The sequence below is a fragment of the Aquarana catesbeiana genome, linkage group LG03, assembly GCF_042186555.1.
Source record: "Aquarana catesbeiana isolate 2022-GZ linkage group LG03, ASM4218655v1, whole genome shotgun sequence".
Classification (NCBI taxonomy): Eukaryota; Metazoa; Chordata; class Amphibia; order Anura; family Ranidae; genus Aquarana; species Aquarana catesbeiana.
In genome coordinates this window covers 319,113,500-319,133,839 of record NC_133326.1, presented here as the reverse complement: position 1 = coordinate 319,133,839, position 20,340 = coordinate 319,113,500, and the positions used below count along the sequence as shown (strand labels likewise).

At 40.4% G+C, this 20,340-nt stretch overlaps 1 protein-coding gene across 1 annotated transcript in view; it reads left to right on the top strand.

The window, feature by feature from the left end:
* SCYL2 (SCY1 like pseudokinase 2) overlaps positions 1-16,206 on the top strand; it is a gene marked incomplete in the record, with an annotated part of 55,260 nt that extends 39,054 nt beyond the window's left edge. The window contains 4 exon segments of the mRNA XM_073620392.1: positions 183-249; positions 5,788-5,877; positions 11,310-11,429; positions 11,772-16,206. Of these exon segments, the coding sequence (XP_073476493.1) occupies positions 183-249; positions 5,788-5,877; positions 11,310-11,429; positions 11,772-12,422 (928 nt within the window).
* Positions 16,207-20,340: the final 4,134 nt, after the last annotated feature.

Genomic DNA, 20,340 nt, shown 5'->3' with positions numbered 1-20,340 from the left:
TACAAAATGAATATTAGTAAGTACAATATCGCATGTCATTGTATTCCCATGATAAATTTAAATAACATCAGTTGCTAGGCCGTTCTCTGTGGTTAACAATTCAATCTAGACTTAAAGTGAACCTGTGCTTTGCCCAGTGTTAGAGTAGCTTGTAAACAAATATTGTATTCTTTCTGTTCTAGATCCTTGGATATCTCAAGTCAGTTAAATATGGCTTCAGAGCAACAAACTAATAAGACAAACAATCAGGTAATAACAGAAAACATTTTTTTTAGAAAATTGCATTTTACTTGTGTTTGCTATAATGCAAATATTGGTTCTATGGACTAGGTTATATACAGCAGAGCCCCCTTCTCCCTAGATGTTCATTTTGGTAGGAATATTTTTGTGAGATCATTTTTATTTATCTTGCTTTTATAGTTAATCTGTGAAAGTAGAAAACAGTTGAATGTGATTTGGTCTATTCCACAGTGATACATAATATAGGGCAGGGGTCTCCAAACTTTCTAAACAAAGGGCTGGTTTACTGCCTTTCAAACCTCAAGAGGGCCAGACCATGTCCATTAGGAGTAGAAAATGTCCCAGCATCAGTTGTAAAAAACCATACCCTATCTTTGGTTTCATTGGTAGGAATTGTGTCCCATCATTGGTAGGAATCGTGCCCCATTGTTCATGTCGTTGGTAAGAATCGTGCCCCATTGTTGGTGTCATTGGTAGGAATCGTGCCCCATTGTTCATGTCGTTGGTAAGAATCGTGCCCCATTGTTGGTGTCATTGGTAGGAATCGTGCCCCATTGTTCATGTCGTTGGTAGTAATTATGCCCCATTGTTGGTGTCATTGGTAGGAATCGTGCCCCATTGTTGGTGTCATTGGTAGGAATCGAGCCCCATTATTGGTGTCATTGGTAGGAATCGTGCCCCATTATTGGTGTCATTGGTAGGAATTGTACCCCATTGTTGGTGTCATTGGTAGGAATCGTGCCCCATTGTTCATGTTATTGGTAGGAATCATGCCCCATTGTTCATGTCATTGGTAGGAATCGTGTCCCATTGTTGGTGTCATTGGTAGGAATCGTGTCCCATTGTTGGTGTCATTGGTAGGAATCGTGCCCCATTGTTGGTGTCATTGGTAGGAATTGTGCCCCATTGTTCATGTCATTGGTAGGAATCGTGCCCCATTGTTGGTGTCATTGGTAGGAATCGTGCCCCATTGTTGGTGTCATTGGTAGGAATCGTGTCCCATTGTTGGTGTCATTGGTAGGAATCGTGCCCCATTGTTGGTGTCATTGGTAGGAATTGTGCCCCATTGTTCATGTCATTGGTAGGAATCGTGCCCCATTGTTGGTGTCATTGGTAGGAATCGTGCCCCATTGTTGGTGTCATTGGTAGGAATCGTGCCCCATTGTTCATGTCGTTGGTAGTAATCGTGCCCCATTGTTCATGTCGTCGGTAGTAATCATGCCCCATTGTTGGTGTCATTGGTAGGAATTGTGCCCCATTATTGGTGTCATTGGTAGGAATCGTGCCCCATTATTGGTGTCATTGGTAGGAATTGTACCCCATTGTTGGTGTCATTGGTAGGAATCGTGCCCCATTGTTCATGTCATTGGTAGGAATCGTGCCCCATTGTTGGTGTCATTGGTAGGAATTGTGCCCCATTGTTCATGTCATTGGTAGGAATCGTGCCCCATTGTTGGTGTCATTGGTAGGAATCGAGCCCCATTGTTAGTGTCATTGGTAGGAATCAAGCCCCATTGTTAGTGTCATTGGTAGGAATTGTGCCCCATTATTGGTGTCATTGGTAGTAATCGTGCCCCATTATTGGTGCCATTGGTAGGAATCGTGCCCCATTGTTGGTGTCATTGGTAGGAATCAAGCCCCATTGTTAGTGTCATTGGTAGGAATTGTGCCCCATTATTGGTGTCATTGGTAGTAATCGTGCCCCATTATTGGTGCCATTAGTAGGAATCGTGCCCCATTGTTGGTGTCATTGGTAGGAATCATGCCCCATTGTTGGTGGTATTGATAGTAATCGTGTGCCATTGTTGGTGTCATTGGTAGGAATCGTGCCCTATTGTTCATGTCATTGGTAGGAATTGTGCCCCATTGTTGCTGTCATTGGTAGGAATCGTGCCACATTGTTGCTGTCATTGGTAGGAATTGCACCCCATTGTTGGTGTCATTGGTAGGAATTGCGCCCCATTGTTGGTGTCATTGGTAGGAATTGCGCCCCATTGTTGGTGTCATTGGTAGGAATTGCGCCCTATTGTTGGTGTCATTGGTAGGAATTGCGCCCTATTGTTGGTGTCATTGGTAGGAATTGCGCCCTATTGTTGGTGTCATTGGTAGGAATCGTGCTCCATTGTTGGTGTTATTGATAGTAATCGTGTGCCATTGTTGGTGTTGTTGATAGTAATCGTGTGCCATTGTTGGTGTCATTGGTAGGAATCGTGCCCTATTGTTCATGTCATTGGTAGGAATCGTGCCCTATTGGTGTCATTGTTAGGAATCGTGCCCCATTGTTGGTGTTATTTATAGTAATCGTGTGCCATTGTTGGTGTCGTTGATAGTAATCGTGTGCCATTGTTGGTGTCATTGGTAGGAATTGTGCCCTATTGTTCATGTCATTGGTAGGAATCGTGCCCCATTGTTGGTGTCATTGGTATGAATCGTGCCACATTGTTGCTGTCATTGGTAGGAATTGCACCCTTTTGTTGGTGTCATTGGTAGGAATCATGCTCCATCATTGGTGTCATTGAGAGGAATTGTGTTCCATCATTGGTGTCATTGGGCCTTATTGTTTGTGTTATTGGGAGGAATTGTGCCCCATCATTGGTGTCAGTGAATGAAATAGTGCCCCAAGGGCCAGATAAAAGCCACCAAAGGGCCGCAGTTTGGAGACCACTGATATAGAGCTTGAATGCTTGATTAACATTGTGTTGGTAAAAAAAAAAATTTCTGAAGCAATGATCAGTCAGTGTATGTACGCAACTCAGTGGCATTCATTTAGTTGGCAAGATGTGCTCTGAATCAGGGTTCTTCACAAAGCCATTTGTTAATGTAGAAGTCCGATCAAAAGCTAACTAAGTTTAAACCTACTTCCACCCTCATTCTAAGCCCAAAGCTTACTACTCTGTAAAGGAAAGATGTGTATACTTACCTAATTTAAGTGCTGACCGGTCTGGTAAATTCCCCCCCGCCCCGGCAGCCGGCTTTAGAGAAGAGGAGAGAACAGCTGCAGAGCCTCAGTGGTGATGTCACCCATAGACTTACTATGAGGCATTCGATATCCTCTGTCTCTCCTCCCCTCTGAAGCCTGCACTGGAACCTAATCACATGACCAGACCAAAGCACACTTAGATTAGCTAAAGTGTAAGTTCACCTTTACAAAAAATCTCTAAGTGAACTCACACTGGACCCCCTCTCCATCCCCCCTCCAGGTCCCACTGACCTGGAGTCCCTCAATCACCCGCTGTGACACATCGGGTCGCTGCTTTACAGGTCCAGAGATTTGAAATCCCCACGGCTTTCTCTCCTCTTCTCCAGCCCTGACAGGATGGGCTAGGTGGGTCCTGATTGGACCAATGAGAATGCCTCCTTATACGCACCTTTACGAGGTAGGTTTAGGGGATTAAGCCACAGGGATTTCAAATCCCCGAACTGGTGAAGCGGCTACCTAATGTCTCACAGCGGTTTGATCGTGGGACTCGGGTACAGCGGGAGCGCAGGGGGAATGGAAAGGGGGCCCAGTGTAAGTTCACCTTACAGATTTTCTGTAAAGGTGAACTTACCCTTTAAGTATACACATCTTTCCTTTACATGGTAGTTATCATAGGGCTTAGAATAGGGGTGGGTGTAGGTTTAAGGCCAGTTAGCTTTTGACTGGACTTTTACTTGAAGACAATCAGCCTATTAAGATTGCAATAAAAATCTTCAAGCGTGCATGCATTAAAAGTAAGTTAAGTGGCAGGAATTGTGTAAAATGCGTCTAAGCATTTTTTAAAAATAAAAGATCAAATAAAAAAAATATGCTCCGTCCTCCTTTTTCAGAACAAAAATTTGTATAGATCCTTTTGAAATGATTTAATCTGGATATTTTTTTTTTGTTCAGAGTGTTTTTTTTTATTAAAGTTTTGCAAATACAGAGTAAGTAATGTATGCAATTCCATATACATAATGGGTAAGTACAGTATCAATAAAAGGTCCTTGTATCTAATACAAAGTTCCAAGATAGCTCTTGACCTTCTTTTAATGAACGTACAAAATTAACATTGTTGAATAGATTATTCAGTAATGTTAAAATAATGGCATATATTGATCTTTATTTTGGTCAGATTTAAAAGAGACCAGATGTTTTGAGTACCGCTTTGGTAACTTCTGCATGGTAGTGTACTGTATCTGCATTAGCTATAGGGTAGGGGAAGAAAAAATAGTGGGGTGAACAGAGGGGCCGATAGAAAAACCGTTGAAAGACCCATTGGATCTATGTGTGGGGGTAGGGGGTAACTTGGAAGATAAGAGGAAAGAAGAGGGAAAGGTCCCTCTCTCTGGGGGTTAACCTCACCCTCTACTAATCAGTTTGTTTAAAAGGGCCTCAATAAGGTCTTTGCGTAAGTTACCATTTAGGACTGTATGTACAAGAAAATAAGCCCTAATCCAGAGTCTGTGAACTTTGGGGCACAGCCACCAAATATGTAACTAGGGATGCACCGATACCATTTTTAAAAAAAAAAATTTTTACAAGTACCGATACTTTTTTTTTTTTTGTACTCGCAGTTACCAATTACCGATACCAACCGCAACTGTTTTGTTTTCACTTCAGCTGTCAGCTATGGTACAACACATTGAAAAGTTATTTACAAATGAAATAATTAGATTTTTTTTTTTATTTTGTGCTTTTTTCAATGTGAAATGTGTAAATATATGTTAATATGTGTAAAAATTTTCACTAACAAAGCAAATAAAAATTTTTTTTATCGTTTATAAAATAGACGTGAACCAAAAATAAAAAGGAGGAAAATAATAAAATGGAGGAGAATAGGGAGTTAATTAAGGCTGATTAGAGTAGATTAAGGAAGGGGTTAGGCAGAGGAACATTTGTTCATCTCTTTGATCTGCAGATGAAGAAACAGAAAAATACAAAAAGAAACAATGTTTCTTTTTATTCTAGTGTTTCAGCAGCTGAGCAATGTTGTTAATAAACATTGGCTGCTTTTTTTTTTTTTCTTTTTTTTTTGACAGCTCCAATTACCGGACTTCTTTACCATTTTAGCTGTCAACAGGGGAGACCCACTGACAGCTCAAAGAACCGAGCCTGAAAGTATCGGTTTCAGGTATCAGTGCATTTGCACGAGTACCGATACTTGTGCAAATACTCGGTATCGACACCAATACCAGTATCGGTGCAACCCTATATGTAACATAGTTCCTTCTTGTCCACAGCCATAGAACCAAAGAGGTGAATAATTTGGGACATATTTAAGAATTCATTTTATACCAACAAATACCATATATTTTTTCTATTCAATTTTACATTTTTGGCCGCAACTCAAAACCCCATAGGGAAATCCTTCCAATTTGTAACTTGCATAGAGTTCTCTAAAGCTAGAATATTAAAAGAGGTCTTGGCAGCAGAAAACCAGACTGCATTCCAGTCTTTCTCTGGGATAGTTATGTTTAATTCCTTTTCCCAGCGTATCATATAAGATATAGAAACTAAATAATGACATAGTTGGGCACATTGAAAAAGTTCCTGCTGTAGGTGCTGATGTATATATTTTTCAACAGGCTGATAAAACATTTGACATGGGGCAAGATTTCCTTAGTGGTGCAAATGAAAGACAAGAAAACGGCCATGTCCCAAAGCAGGCCAACAAGGTAGGTACTCTATGAATATATACAAAATAAAAAGAAAGGGGAACATCAATGGTTTTCTTTTTCTGAAGATAACTAGTCATGTGTTGTCTATGTAGAAATAGCCTGGTAATTTGATGAGCATACTATCACAATTCACCATTATTTAGTAGGTACTTCGTAAATGAGAAGCTCAAAAATATTTTATATATTATAACTCGATAAACAGACTTGTTTCTGAAGATTGAGGCGTAGGTTCAAAAATGCACAATCAGGCTTTGATGTTGGAAGCCTAACTTATATGGGCTGATTTACTAAAGGGGTTTTTAACCCTTTCACTGCCAGGCCCTGTGCTCCATTTTTACCCTCAGGTGGCCAGACCATTTTTGCAATTTTCCCTTTGCGTTTTTATTTTTCACTTATAGCTTTCAAAGTTTGTAAAAGACCCCCCAATCCATATATTTTCTGAAAGCACATGACCAGTAGAATAAAAAGAAGGTGCTACTGATTTCTAAGGTCCCACGATATTTGCACAAATGTTTATCAAAACAATATTTTTACAAAAAATCCACTAAAATCATGATTAGTAGATAAATACATAGCAAATTTTACAAAATTCCTACTAAATATAAAAGCTTAACCTGTATTGAGTTAATAAATAACAAATATTTGTAATTTTTACATTGCGCCTGTTTGCGAAATGGTGAAAAACGAACGTGCGCAAAAAAATGTAAATATCCAAATTTCTCTAACAATCTGAAGATTTTAATTTTTCCCTTGCAGCTTTCAGAATTTGTAAAAGACCCCCAAACCATATGTTTTCTTAATGCATATGATCTCTAGAATAAAAAGAAGGCGCTACTGATTTTTTAGACCCCATGGTATTTGCGCAATTGTTTATCAAACCAATATATTCACAAGAAATACACTAAAACCATTATTGGCAGATAAAAACACAGCTAATTTTACAAAATTCCTGCTAAATCCCTACTAAATATAAAAGCTTAACCTGTATGGAGTAAATAAATAACAAATATTTGTAAATTTTAGGTTGCGCCTTTTTGCAAAATGGTGAAAATCGAATGTACCCAAAAATTTCTTTTAACAATCTGGAGGTTTTCATTTTTCACTTACAGCTTTCAGGATTTGTAAAAGAGAGAACCCCCCCCCCCAAACCATACACTTTCTGAAAACACATGGCCAGTAGAATAAAAAGGTGCTACTGATTTTGAAGGCAGCGGGATATTTGCGCAAATGTTTATCAAATCAATATTTTCGCTAAAAATGCACTAAAATCATTAATAGTGCACATAAACACAACATAACAAAATTCCTGCTAAATTGCTACTAAAGCATCGTTCACATGTGGCATACTAAAGTGTACGCCCATGGAGGGCCATGTTTACCCGCACAGGAATGCACAGGTGTTCCGTACATCCCTGTACAGGCAGTCCCATTTATGTCAATTGGGATGCAACGGCTGCACAGGCATAGCTGCTGTTCCCAATCTGACATCCGTGTGGGTGTGTGTACATGACCCCGAACTCAGACAGTGTGAGCTCAGGGACATGCATGCGGACCTACATGGATGTAAAATTGGGAGCAACGGCTCTGTTCGTGCAGGTGCTACATTCTAAATGACATCAATGGGACGGCCTGCACAGAGATGCACGGAACACCTGTGCATCCCTGTAAAGGTACGCTGTGTATGCCCTGTGCGCACAAGGCCCCTTTCACACAAGCAGACCGATTGGGTCTGCCTGTCTGTTTTTCAGGCAGGCCTAATCGGACCCCCCATTGTTCTCTATGGAGAGGCTGATGTAAATGGACACGTGTCCGTTTACATGCGCTTGCATCCGATCCAGTCCAGTCCGCTAAAAATAGACGGATGGGGATTCCATTCCCTATCCATGTAGCAGATAGGATCGGATGGCATCTTATGGAAATGGACAGGCGGTCCATTTCCATCCGACCGTACCATAGTGAACAGCGGGCTGTCCGTGTCCGCTATGCATCAATGGAGCGGACACGAACCTGTCATCAGCGGACACGAACCTGTCATCCGCCTGCTCAGCAGGCATCAGCAGACAGATCCCCCGTTGAGCAGGCAGATCTGCTTGGCGCATTAGGGGCGCAGGGGCGTTTGTATGATTTTTTTTTTTTTTCAAGCCTCATGATTAGAGCATGAGGCTCTAATTGGCTTGAAAAAGGTTGGGCTCGTACACCCCGAACCCACCCACTTGTGACAATAGCGAAGTAATAATATCTATTGTCTTCCGGGTACTCCTCCTGGCCAATCAGGACAGATTGGGTTGGCCGGGAGGAGAAGCTGAGGAAGCCGTGGAGAGGTGTGGGGGACCATCACCGTGGGGGGGGGGGCTGGGGGACACCGTCACCATGGAGGGGTGAGTGCGGGGGTGGGGTGGGGGGACTGTCACCGTGGAGGAGTGAGTGCGGATTGGACCGTCACCATAGAGGGGGGGGGGTCTTACTATGTTTGTGTTTTTGTTTTTCTATTTTACTTTTTACAGTTTTTTTTGTTTTTTGTTCTTGTTTTGTTTTTTTTGGGGGGGGGTAGGTACTTTGGTGAGGTATCAGAGGTCTAAACAGCCCCCCTTATCTTTTTTTTTTTTTTTTTTTTTAGATAGTTCCTTTCTCTGTAGCACGTTACATGAAATTATGAAATTACAGTCTGATACATTGTAATACTCACGGTTACAATGATCAGCTGTCAGTGGATATAGCAGCAATAGCTGCCTATATCCATTGTACAGGGAGGGGGAGTTTGGTATACGCATGTATACCAAGCCCCCCAAGCCACAACTTCACCCGCTCCCCGCCACGATCTCCAGCCTGACAGATCGGAAGATCTGTGCAGGGAGAGGCTGCAGGCGGAGGGAGGGAAGGAAGGAGGGATGCCGCTCAGCGCGGCCATGGATCGGGAGTGCGTGGACATTTGGGGAGGGTGATCAGAGGTATTGGGGGGACACATCTGGACCCCCCCAAGCCCCATGCAGCGCCTGAAGCCGGCGAGAGCGGCAGAGGAGGGATGCCGGCTAATGATGGTACCTGCGGGGAGCAGGTTTGTTGGGTGGGGGTCGGATCCGGTGGAGGGGGTAATTGATGTTGGGGGAGGAGAACCTGCGGGCACTTTTTAGGTCCGTATGGCTTACGGATCTGGCAGTGAAAGGGTTAAAGAGTAACTCCACTTTTGTTGAGAAAAAAACTTTCCCGTCTGGGAGATCTATGTACAATGCAGGGGTTTTAACAAACTTTTTTTGCAGATTCCTGCATCTTTTTTGTTCTGAAGAAATAGCTGTTTGTCTGTGTCCATGTGCAAAATTGATGTGAATGGGAGTGACTACTTGCTTTGTGTTGTTTTTCTTTGGATGCAGCATGTTCTATTTTGGTGCATTTGATCTGCAGGCAAAGCAAGTCAAAGGCAGCCTTTTTTTTTTCAAATGCTGCATTTGCCATTAGAACTCATGTGTTCATGTTCAAATAGCAAACACAGCATATGAAAAAAACGCCCATCAACATGAACACTAAATATATGCTTCAATTATCCAATCATGAGAAAACTAAATTCCTGTTCAGTCTAACCACTTAAGGACCAAGCCTATTTTTGACACTTTGTTGTTTGTAAGTTAAAATCTGTATTTTTAGCTAGAAAATTAATTAGAACCCCCAAACATATATATTTTTAGCAAAGATTCTGGAGAATAAAATGGCAGTCATTGCAATATTTTATGTCACACGGTATTTGCGCAGCGGTCTTTCAAACACATTTTTTGGGGAAAAAAATACACTTAACTGAATAAAAAAAAAACAATAAAGTTAGCCCAATTTTTTTTGCATATTGTGATGATGTTACACCAAGTAAATAGATACCTAGCATGTTAAGGTTTAAAATTGCGCACACTTATGGAATGGCGAGTTACAGAGGAGGTCTTTTGCTAGAATTATTGCTCTCGCTCTGACGATCACATCTATACCTCACATGCGTGATTTGAACACTGTTTACATTTTGCGGGCACAACTTACGTATGCGTTTTCTTTGTTGTGCAGGGACGAGGGCGCTTTAAACATTTTTTTTTCTTATTTATTTTATTTATTTATTAATTTTCTTTTAAAAATCTGATCACTTTTATTTGCTTTTCACATACTTGGCTGATCGTAGTCCATATTCACACAGCTTATTGTGTGAAGATTCTCAGCTTCTGTAAATCAGCCTCATTTTATCAGCGAAGAGTGGCTTGCCTTGGAAATTCTCTTCTTCCCCATTTAAAGGATAACTTCACCTTTTGTAACATGTTACTCCCATATTCAGGGTGTAAAATGCTACAAATGCACCAGACCCCGCACCACCCAGAGTTCCCCTTTTGAAAGCGAATGGGGGATCTTCTCCCCCTGGCTTGCTGACATAATCTAAAGAAAATGTGTCCGACTTTTGAGATTAAATGTGGGCTAAATGCAGATACCTTATTGAACCACTGAAGAACTATGGGTAGGAAGCAAATGATCTCAGACTTTGGATGTACGGTGAAATGGGCTCTGGCTTTAAGATGTAAGATCTATGATGATGGTGACTATGATGAGTACGCAATGTTTCCATTGGATATTGGATTGTATAAAACTGGTGTATATGGACTAAATGTTGATCTTTGGACTGTATGTATTCAATTTAAAATAAAATTTTTGGATTAAAAAAAAAAAAAAGAAAATGTGGCCGTGCAGGTCTCCACCCACCCGGCCATGTCATCTATTCACAGTGTTCTTTGAATGAGAAAACTACAAGTCCAGACAGCCTTTGCGGCTGTCAGCTTGTAGTTCTCAATGAATTACCACTGTGGTAGTTGATTGTCTCTTCCTGTCGTGCAGCTGCCTGCTCATACCAGGTACGAGCGGACAGTTACACTGACAAGCCTGCAAGAGTCCTCCATGGCACCCACAATCTACTGATCACAGGTGCAATGCTTTACAGACTCCAAGTGAAAATAAGAATAAATGCACATTTTTTTACCTGCAAAAAGATGTGCATTTATTTTTTTAAAGGCAAACTTATCCTTTAACTTTCCTTTGCTCTTTTTGTATAGTTCTTACTGTTTTTTTCCCTATTCTTCCCACCTGTTTTCTTTCTTCCCTTCCCCGCTGTTCAGTGTGATCTGGATGGATCATGCCTACACACCAAAATATATCATGACAAATAAAATGTCTTCTGCATGTGAAAATTCATCTGCACTCAATTTTAACTCCTTATAGGATAATAGGGATACTACAGACAGCTGTTAAAATCGTGATATATGTATATTAAAGCTTGGTTGATCAATTTCACCCTTTGCCTGGGTTTGCTTTATAACCAGAATATTATATGTTTGTTTTTTTAATTTTGACTTCATAGGAAGAGGTTTAATATTTAACTGCTACTTTGAGTGACACATGTTTTGTTTTATAAGGTATCACTTACACTTGAAGAGAAGCAAAAACTAGCAAAAGAGCAGGAGCAAGTCCAGAAGATGAAAAGCCAGCAGCCTCTGAAACCCACCGCAATGACGCCAGCTGCTTCAGTAAAACAGGTAAGGGGGGATGTGCAGTCTTGCTGGCTGGAAATGGAAAGTCTAAAGCTGGGCTTAGCAGGGCGATATTCTTACTGAGCACTGACTAGTCTGAAATCCAAGTAGGACAAAGGAAATCTGTTGTGTTTATGGGACACATTACAGAGTGCTCACTTAACAGTTTATGTCTTCTGACAATTATAATTCATGAATGGTATGATTTTCTGCAGAGGACAAATTTCATGCAATATTCAGGAGAATAAAAGTATTCACCAATTGTTTATAGGTCTAGCATATGTATGTTTGTGTAGATTGTTTTTATCTAAAGGTTTAGAGCTGAATTTGCACTTGATTTTTCTCCAGACAAAGGACCTTACAAAGACACTGATGGAGAACATGACCTCTCTCAACAGTCAGTCAAGCGTCAATCCTAAACCAGCCATGAGTGGCTTTCCTTCTCTCAGTAACATGCCTGGAAGTATTGGATACCCATCACCTGTTGATAACATGAGCTTGAACCGAAATATCCAAAATGGTCTTAACTCAAACACAGGGTTCCAGCCTTCTGGATTTGGGAACATGGGGTCTGTAACTCCTAATCAGAACTTCTTCACTGGTACAGTTCCCATGGGAATGAACAAAATGGCTCCTATGTCAACCCCAAATAGCATGCAGAACTTCAGTACAATAAGCAGCCCCCCCGGTGTGCTGCAGCAGAACTCATTGAGCAAGCCATCTGCTGCCATGTTACCTTTGGACAATCTGTTTGGCCCACAAAAACCCAAAGTGAGTCTGAACCAGATGTCGCAACCGAATCCCTGGCTCAATCAATTTGCACCCCCACAAAGTTCTCAAAATATTAGTGGCACAGTGACACAGACAAGCATGACTGGACAAACTGGCTTTGGGGTCCAATCTAACCCATTTTTTAATCCTCAAGGCTTTACGCAGCCAGCAACCACAATGAAAAATAGCAGTTCAGCTAGCAATGATTTAAAAGACCTTTTTGGCTAAATAACTTTTTCAAGGATTGTTTTATAATCGTCTTTGGCCTGCTTGAGATCTCTTGGTTCTACCCCACCATTGTGATATTACAAGATTTCTGAAATGTATGTTTTAATGTTCTTTTCTTCCCTACATTATGTGATGACCCTGTGGTTATATTAGCTGATTTCTATAGGCAATTGATCTACTTTTTGTAAAAGCGTCTACAGAAAAACACAGAATATCACCAAAAGTGTACTGTTTAATCATATCTCGAAATTCTACATGGCTGTACTTTTAAGACCCACAAACCTTATCTGCATTCTCAACATTCTCAGGCTTCTTCTGACAAGACATTGCAGATTGCGGTTCCAACTACAAAGATATGTTTTTATCATGTCCATATTTTAGTTTAGGGTAGTGGGCTCACAGTTATTGCAACTGGGATTCATGAATATATCCACTTAACCAAAATCTGATTTTTTTCACATCTTATTACATCTTCCTCAGGGTAATAACAAGTTTAAAATAAGATTTTCCAAGAGCAAAGGTGTTTTTTTTTTTGTTTGTTTTTCCCCCCCCCCCCCCCCCCTTGACTTGTACTACTGTAAAGGGAACCTAATACCTTAGTGGTATTGAGAAGCACTTTTATTCAGCCTTAAATATCAAGATTACCTTTTTTCCTTTGTTTTGCACCAAATTTAACATTAGAAAAAAACATTCCTTACCTTTTAGAGCATGTCAACAGATCTGCAAATGTATATGTTTTTGTTCTTTTAATGAACTTAATGACATCTGTTCTCAGCAGACCCTCTGCAGATATGCGGCATGTTTTATCATTTTAATTCCAACAACGTATATTGCTCCTCATTTTGGTTACAACTGGTATTTTATTTATAATTTTTAAAAAATGTATAAATATTTTTTTTTTTGTGTTTCGCACATTTTCTTAACAGGTTCCTTATTTGCTTAGGACAAGAGGACCTATGCCAGAAAAGAATGGTTGTTACTTCATTGTAAAATGTGTTGTATTGCTGTCATCTCTTTTTGTCACATTGTCACATATTCTAGCCTACCCAAGCACTGTAACAGGTCCTAACTGTGTCACGGGAGTATCATTTTTTTGTATCCACCTCTTCTCCAGAATTACCTCTCAGATGGTAATTTTTCAATAGTTATTAGCAAGCAGTCCAATCTACAAAACATTTTAACCTATGTTTAACATGCACAAGCTTCTTTGCACATATCCTGCGATGAAAGATGAAAAAAGATGAAATCTGTGAATATGCTCTCATGTAACTATCTGGGATTGACAGAAACGTCCAAGCTTTTGGCCAGCAGATCTTTATTTGTGTTTTATGGTTAAGGTTCCTGGTAGTTCTTGAAAAAATTCATAGTATCAGCAGTTGCAAAACCTTCTCTTATCAGAGGCTTTGCTTGATGAAGTACTTTTCATGAAGTACTTCTGACTGGAGCATCTGGCTGTCTTGTCAATACCACCACACTGGCTGTAATCTATTGACGTTTTTTACCAGATTCAGCTGACTTTGGGGTGTCATTTGCACATAGAAGATATTGTCTGTTGTTCATTGGAGTATTAGAAATTATCTTAATCAGTGAGAGAGATTTTCAAACACTTTGCAAAAGAGTGGATGTTCTATTAAAAAAAGACATAATTAAGAGTTCTATATAACTATTGTTAAAAGCTCTTACCCAGCAGCCCCAGACACACATTCTGTAATTTGTTGACTTTTTCCAGCCATTGGCAATGGTTGTAATTGCTCATGTGTTAGCCTCTATACAGCCCAATAGCCCTTGTCAGTGCTTGAATCAATTACAGCACTCGCCAAAAGATGTCCGTGTAGTGACACCCTAAGTTATTTCGATCTGATATATATATAGATATATATCTATCTATATTTATAGATAGATATATATATATCTATCTATAGATATATAATATAGTCATTTATTTACATTAAATAATAATGCAATTTAATCTGAACATTTACATATAATTTGCACTTAGTTTGTCTGACTCTAGCACTTTAGCTGGGCTGCCAGAGACAACTGTTACTTGTAAAGTAGGCAGCTGAGAGACAGGCAACTGTCAGACTTCAGATTACCTCTGATCCACCTCAGCAGCAGCAGCACTGCCCATATCTGCATCATTTCAGGTTCCTTTTAAATATTTATAATACTTCTTACCTTGACATGATTGGCTTCCGCTGTTATGAGGGCCACAGACTGAACACTGTTGCAGTTGTTGCCGTCGTGGTTATCATACAAAAGGTCTCTGCCTCAAATATTTTTCCATTTATAATCCTGTACCTTAAGGGCTCATGCACACTGCAGCCCCCCCCCCCGCCCCCCCAAAAAAAGCTGTTTTTACAGACATTTGAGCTTTTATCTCACCTTGAAGAAGCTTGCACTCTTTTGCACATTTTTATTGAGCTTTTTTGAGCATAAGCATTTTTTTGTTTTTTTTTCACTATCCCTTCTCTCAGCTAATTTTTCCTTTTTTTTTTTTTTTTTTTTTTTTTTTTTTTTTTTTTGTGTGTGTGTGTTTTTTAGCTTCTTTGAGCTTTTTCATGCTCTTTCGTGCTTTTTCACGCGTTTTAGCTCGAAAGCTCCTCTCAAAAACGCGAGTTTGGTGGGTTTTTTTCTGCCTGTAAATGCATATGCCTGTAAACTCTTTGAGCTGCAGTGTGCATAATAGGCTTATTGCCAGCATTACCAGAATAACTTAATTGTTTGGATTTAATGACCACTGTGAATGTTTGTCTTTTTTTTTTCCTAGTATAGCAGCATATTTTTTATAATATTATTTGTAAATTTTATAATTAAATGACACAAAAAATGACATGAATTAATAAGCATACAGTACAATATACCACTGTCCTAATTACGCTAAATATATTTCTCACTCGTTATTGCAACTGGTCAGTGTGTATTGTTTGAAAACTAAAATGCCTAAATTGACCTTTTTTAGAATATAATGGATTTTTTTTAATCACAGAGGGAAAGTGAACGTTCCAAAGAAAATCACATATTTGCACTGCATTTTTTTTTCTTTTTAGGCAATTGCATTGCAAGTGGATCTTCTAGTCAAAACAACTCATATTTTAATATGCTATTATATATTTCATTTGATCATTGTTAAAAATATCAGCTGTTCATATTCTAATAGTGACTCCTGGAGTGCTAGAAGGGATGACAAGCATTTGTTTTAATTTTCCTACTTACACTAGTAAAATAATACATAAGATCTGGTTGCTAAGGGCAAAAGCTTCTTTAATTACTCCAATTCTTACCTTTTATTCCCAGACACTCATTTGATCAGAACACTGCAGATTTTCTCTTTAATGCTACATTCCAGGAATATACGGCACAGAAAACGTCACAAACCAAGCAATATGGCTACCTGCAGCTTTTAGGTCCTAAATAGGAAATGTTTGCTTTTTTTCTTCTACTCCAATTTGGTTAGTTTCCTGTTTAACTTACTGTGTTCTGGGACTGTGTATATAATCAAATAGGTTTGATTAATAGTGACTCTTCATCTGTTTTATTTAATTAGACTATGTTTATCTAGTTAATGTTGAAGACCACGGGGCCTTATGGTGTATATGGATTTGCTACATAATATTTAAGGAGTCAACAATATACTTTAATTTATATATAAAATTGTAAATCATCTGAATTCTTAACACGCTCTTTGAAGTTTGTGCGTGATGTTATCAATCTCGTTTGTGTTGTTGGTTTTGAACAAAATGTTTATAAGGAGACCATTAATAAATGAAGCTTGGTTACAGCACTCTTTAAAGAATGTTTGTGTATTTTCTATTGATAAAAATGTGGATGATAATTTTTTGAACTCTACTTTAAAACCTGCCCCTATTACTAATGTTTATACCCAAAGAGGACAGTGACATCACAGAAGCTGATTAATACACCTTAATTAATGAATGTTCTAGTCTAAGCTTTTCGAGTTCAACTCAGTTTCACTTTATATTTGAAAGAAAAACTGACAATTTAGGCTCCATTCACACTTGTGCGACTTGTCATGCAACTTTGGACATCAGAGTTGCATGACAAGTTGTTCCCCATGTTTTCCAATGACAACCATTCATATATGCATGACAAAGTTGCAGTAACTTCAAAGTAGTTCATGCACTACTTTGGTCCGACTTTCATGCAACTTGGCGGCCATAGACATTATTGTAAACACTCTGAAGTTGCATGAAAGTCATACCTGAAGGTTATACAATGCAACTTGTTTGCAACAGTTGTCCATTATAACTGGTCAAAGCCAAAGTCACAACCAAGTTGCACCAATCCATAGTTGCATTCCAAAGTCGGCGCAACTTTGGCATCGTACAAATGTGAATGGAGCCTTAAAGTGAACCTGTCAGTCAATCTAAGCTTTGAGAAGGAGAAATCATTCTTGGCTCAAATTAAGAAAACACTGTTCATCCAGTAAATTTTTTTGGAAATAACGTTTGCCAAAGTTTTTGCCCTGGAGTAGCCTGCAGTGCTAGGTTGTCCGTGTGTGGCACCTGGTCTGTCTCTGTGTATCTGTTAGCAGTCCTGTCCCATTGTAATCTGTTGAGCTTGGCTGTCAAATTGACAGCCAGTTCAGCTCTGTATCAGCAACCAGTTGTCAATGTGTTGTCTCGCTGCTATCTAAATGGCTTGGTTATTTGGCCAGCAAAATTATGCAGCCTAAGTAGACAAAGCACTGCTTATTGAAATGCAAATGTTAACTTTTTGTCCAAATGCAGTATTTATTTATATCTCTAACAAAAACACCTGGACACTGAAGTGGCAGAAGGCAGTGACATGTGCATGTCATTGGAGGGTAAGGTCAGAGGTGTATTTGATTGAGAGCCTGGCTTTACCTTTTCTACTCTGTGTAAGAGGTAGGATGGTGGAAATCAACAGAGCAATAACTGGGACATTTGGCACCGTTTGTTTGATTATGTACCAGTAAATTGTTCATAGAATGAATATTTGGAAGAGGTTTCTGTAAACCTTGGCAATAGGAGATGTTGCTTTACGATCTTGAAAACTGTACTCAATAATATGATCTGTGATATCACATGTTGAGCAAAGGGGATACCTGTTGGAAGCATTACTGTGTTGTATTAACTTCTGCAGTGGAGTATCTACTTATCTCGGCATCTGAATGTTTTAGGGCAATGGCTGACTTTAGTTTCCGCACCACTAACACTGATTATTTCAAATAAAAACTCATATTGCTGCACAACATGGCCTATATTGACCCAGCAACTGTTTTTTTATTTAATGGCAAAGCACACAGAAGGGGGAAATACATGATACACTATTGTCAGCTACAGCAGCCCCTTTATTGTCAACTCTCCTGGGATGGAGGCTTTTTCAAATGTTTTAAGAAAGCACACTGTCCACTAAAGTGAAAGGATAATACATATTAAGCAATCCCACACTATACAATTTAAAAGTTGGACATTGAGATATGTATCCTGTTTTTACTGACAATCATGCTGACTGCTGGCTAAAAAAAAGATTACTGCATGCAATGGAACCTCTGAATAGTAATTGTATTATGTAACTGTTCATAATAACACGATGGAGAATATCAGCAAAAGCATAATTACAGACTGTTAAAAGCATGCAATTACTCTAATTAATATACACTGATAGACAAGACTGTTGGCATACTGCTGCCAAAATAGCTGTGGAAAACATTTTTATGCAACAAATGGGAATTTTGAACTGAAACCACTTGCTGGCTCCGTTGTAGGAATAGGGTTGCAGGGTCACACATTTAAACAGCCTCATTTTTAAAGGGAGACCTGGGCTACTTTTCAGCCCCTGCAAAATCACAACCCCACAATCCAGAAACAATGTAGTTTTATGCTGCAATATAAACTAGAGTGTATTATTTCAGAGACAATAGCTACATCCATACAGTGGATATAAAAAGTCTACACACCCCTGTTAAATGTCAGGTTTCTGTTATGTAAAAAAATGAGACAAAGCTAAATCATTTCAGAACTTTTTCCACCTTTAATGTGACCTATAAACTGTACAACTCAGTTGAAAAACAAACTGAAATCTTTTAGGGGGGAGGAGTAAAAAAACTAAAATGTGGTTGCATAAGTGTGCACACCCTTTAATAACTGGGGATGTAGCTGTGTTCAGAATTAAGCAATCACATTCAAACTCATGCTAAATAGGAGTCGGGACACACCTACCATTTAAAGTGCCTCTGATTAACCCCAAATAAAGTTCAGCTGTTCTAGTAGATCTTTCCTGATACTTTTTTTATCGCATGCTACAGCAAAAGCCATGGTCGACAGAGAGCTTCCAAAGCATCAGAGGGATCTCATTGTTAAAAGGTATCAGTCAGGAGAAGGGTACAAAAGAATTTCCAAGGCATTCGATATACCATGGAATACAATGAAGACAGTCATCAAGTGGAGAAAATATGGTACAACAGTGACATTAACAAGAGCTGGACGTCCCTCCAATATTGATGAAAAGACGGGAAGAAAACTGGTCAGGGAGGCTGCCAAGAGGACTACAGCAACATTAAAGGAGCTGCAGGAATATCTGGCAAGTACTGGCTGTGTGGTACATGTGACAACAATCTCCTGTATTCTTCATATGTCTGGGCTATGGGGTAGAGTGGCAAGGCGGAAGCCTTTTCTTATGAAGAAAAACATCCAAGCCCGGCTAAATTTTGCGAAAACACATCTGAAGTCTCTCAAAAGCATGTGGGAAAGGGGGGGACGTGGCCGCAGCATGGAAGTGAGCAGACCGTAAGTAAGCCGAGCTCTGTCTGACCCGCTCCACATTACCGCTTCTGCAGCAGCATCTAGCACACGGACAGCGGGCAATCGAGATGCTGTCACGGAGGAAGCATTCCCCGAAGCCCCGGAGGACGCCTCAGCTCCGATCCACCTCCATGGACGTTTATCTTACCGGCGGCGGCCGGCATCGTGGGGCCGATTCCAAGATGGTGCCGGGTGAGTGTTCCCAAACAACACACGCGGCATCTCCGATCTCCTCTCCACACCATCGGCCTGCATCACCTCCTCCTCCCTCCTCACCGGGCTCCCTAGGCAGTCCCTTCAGCAGCCCAGGCCAGCAAGATGCTCGGGGGACACAGGACATTGCCTCACACAGCTCGCCTCATGGCTCCCAGGAGCACTCTGCTACACCTCTTTCCTTTAGCCCCCAATTCTCCCCCCCCGCATGTTACCTGGGCACATGGGATCGCAGGCTGTCCTAGAAGATGGGGACCTGAGGTCACATATCCTAGCACTCCCCACCTGGGCTGATCTGGAAGGTTTTATGGCTCGGATGGAGAAGGCCTTTAGAAAGGACATTACAGATTTGCAGGCTGACACAGCCCACATTGGGGGCAGGGTAGAGGCATTGAAGGAGACCGTAGAGAACATTAACCCTACCCTACAGGCCCTGCAGACACGCTGTATGATGCAAGATCAACGCATTGACTCTTTGCTTGACCAACTTGATGATGTCGAAAACCGGAGCCGAAGGGTCAATATTCACGTACGAGATGTACCTGAAGCTATGGGTCCCAGAGACATTATCCCTACTCTACAGGGGATATTCAAGCAGATCCTGGGTAGAGAGGCACCTAATCGTATAGAGATTGACCAAGCCCATCGGGCTCTCAGACCCCCCCTCTGATGACCCTGACAAACTCCGGGACATTATTTGCAAGCTGCACAAATATACTTTGAAGGAACGCATCATGCATCGTGTTCGGGGGTCCGCCATGTGGACTTCGATGGAGCTAAGGTGTCCCTCTTTCCCGATCTATCGAGACGCACACTGATGCAACGCAGGACCCTTAAGCCCTTACTGAAAACTTTACAGGATGCCCACCTGATCTATCGCTGGGGATTTCCCTTCAGCCTATCGGTCACTAAAGGGG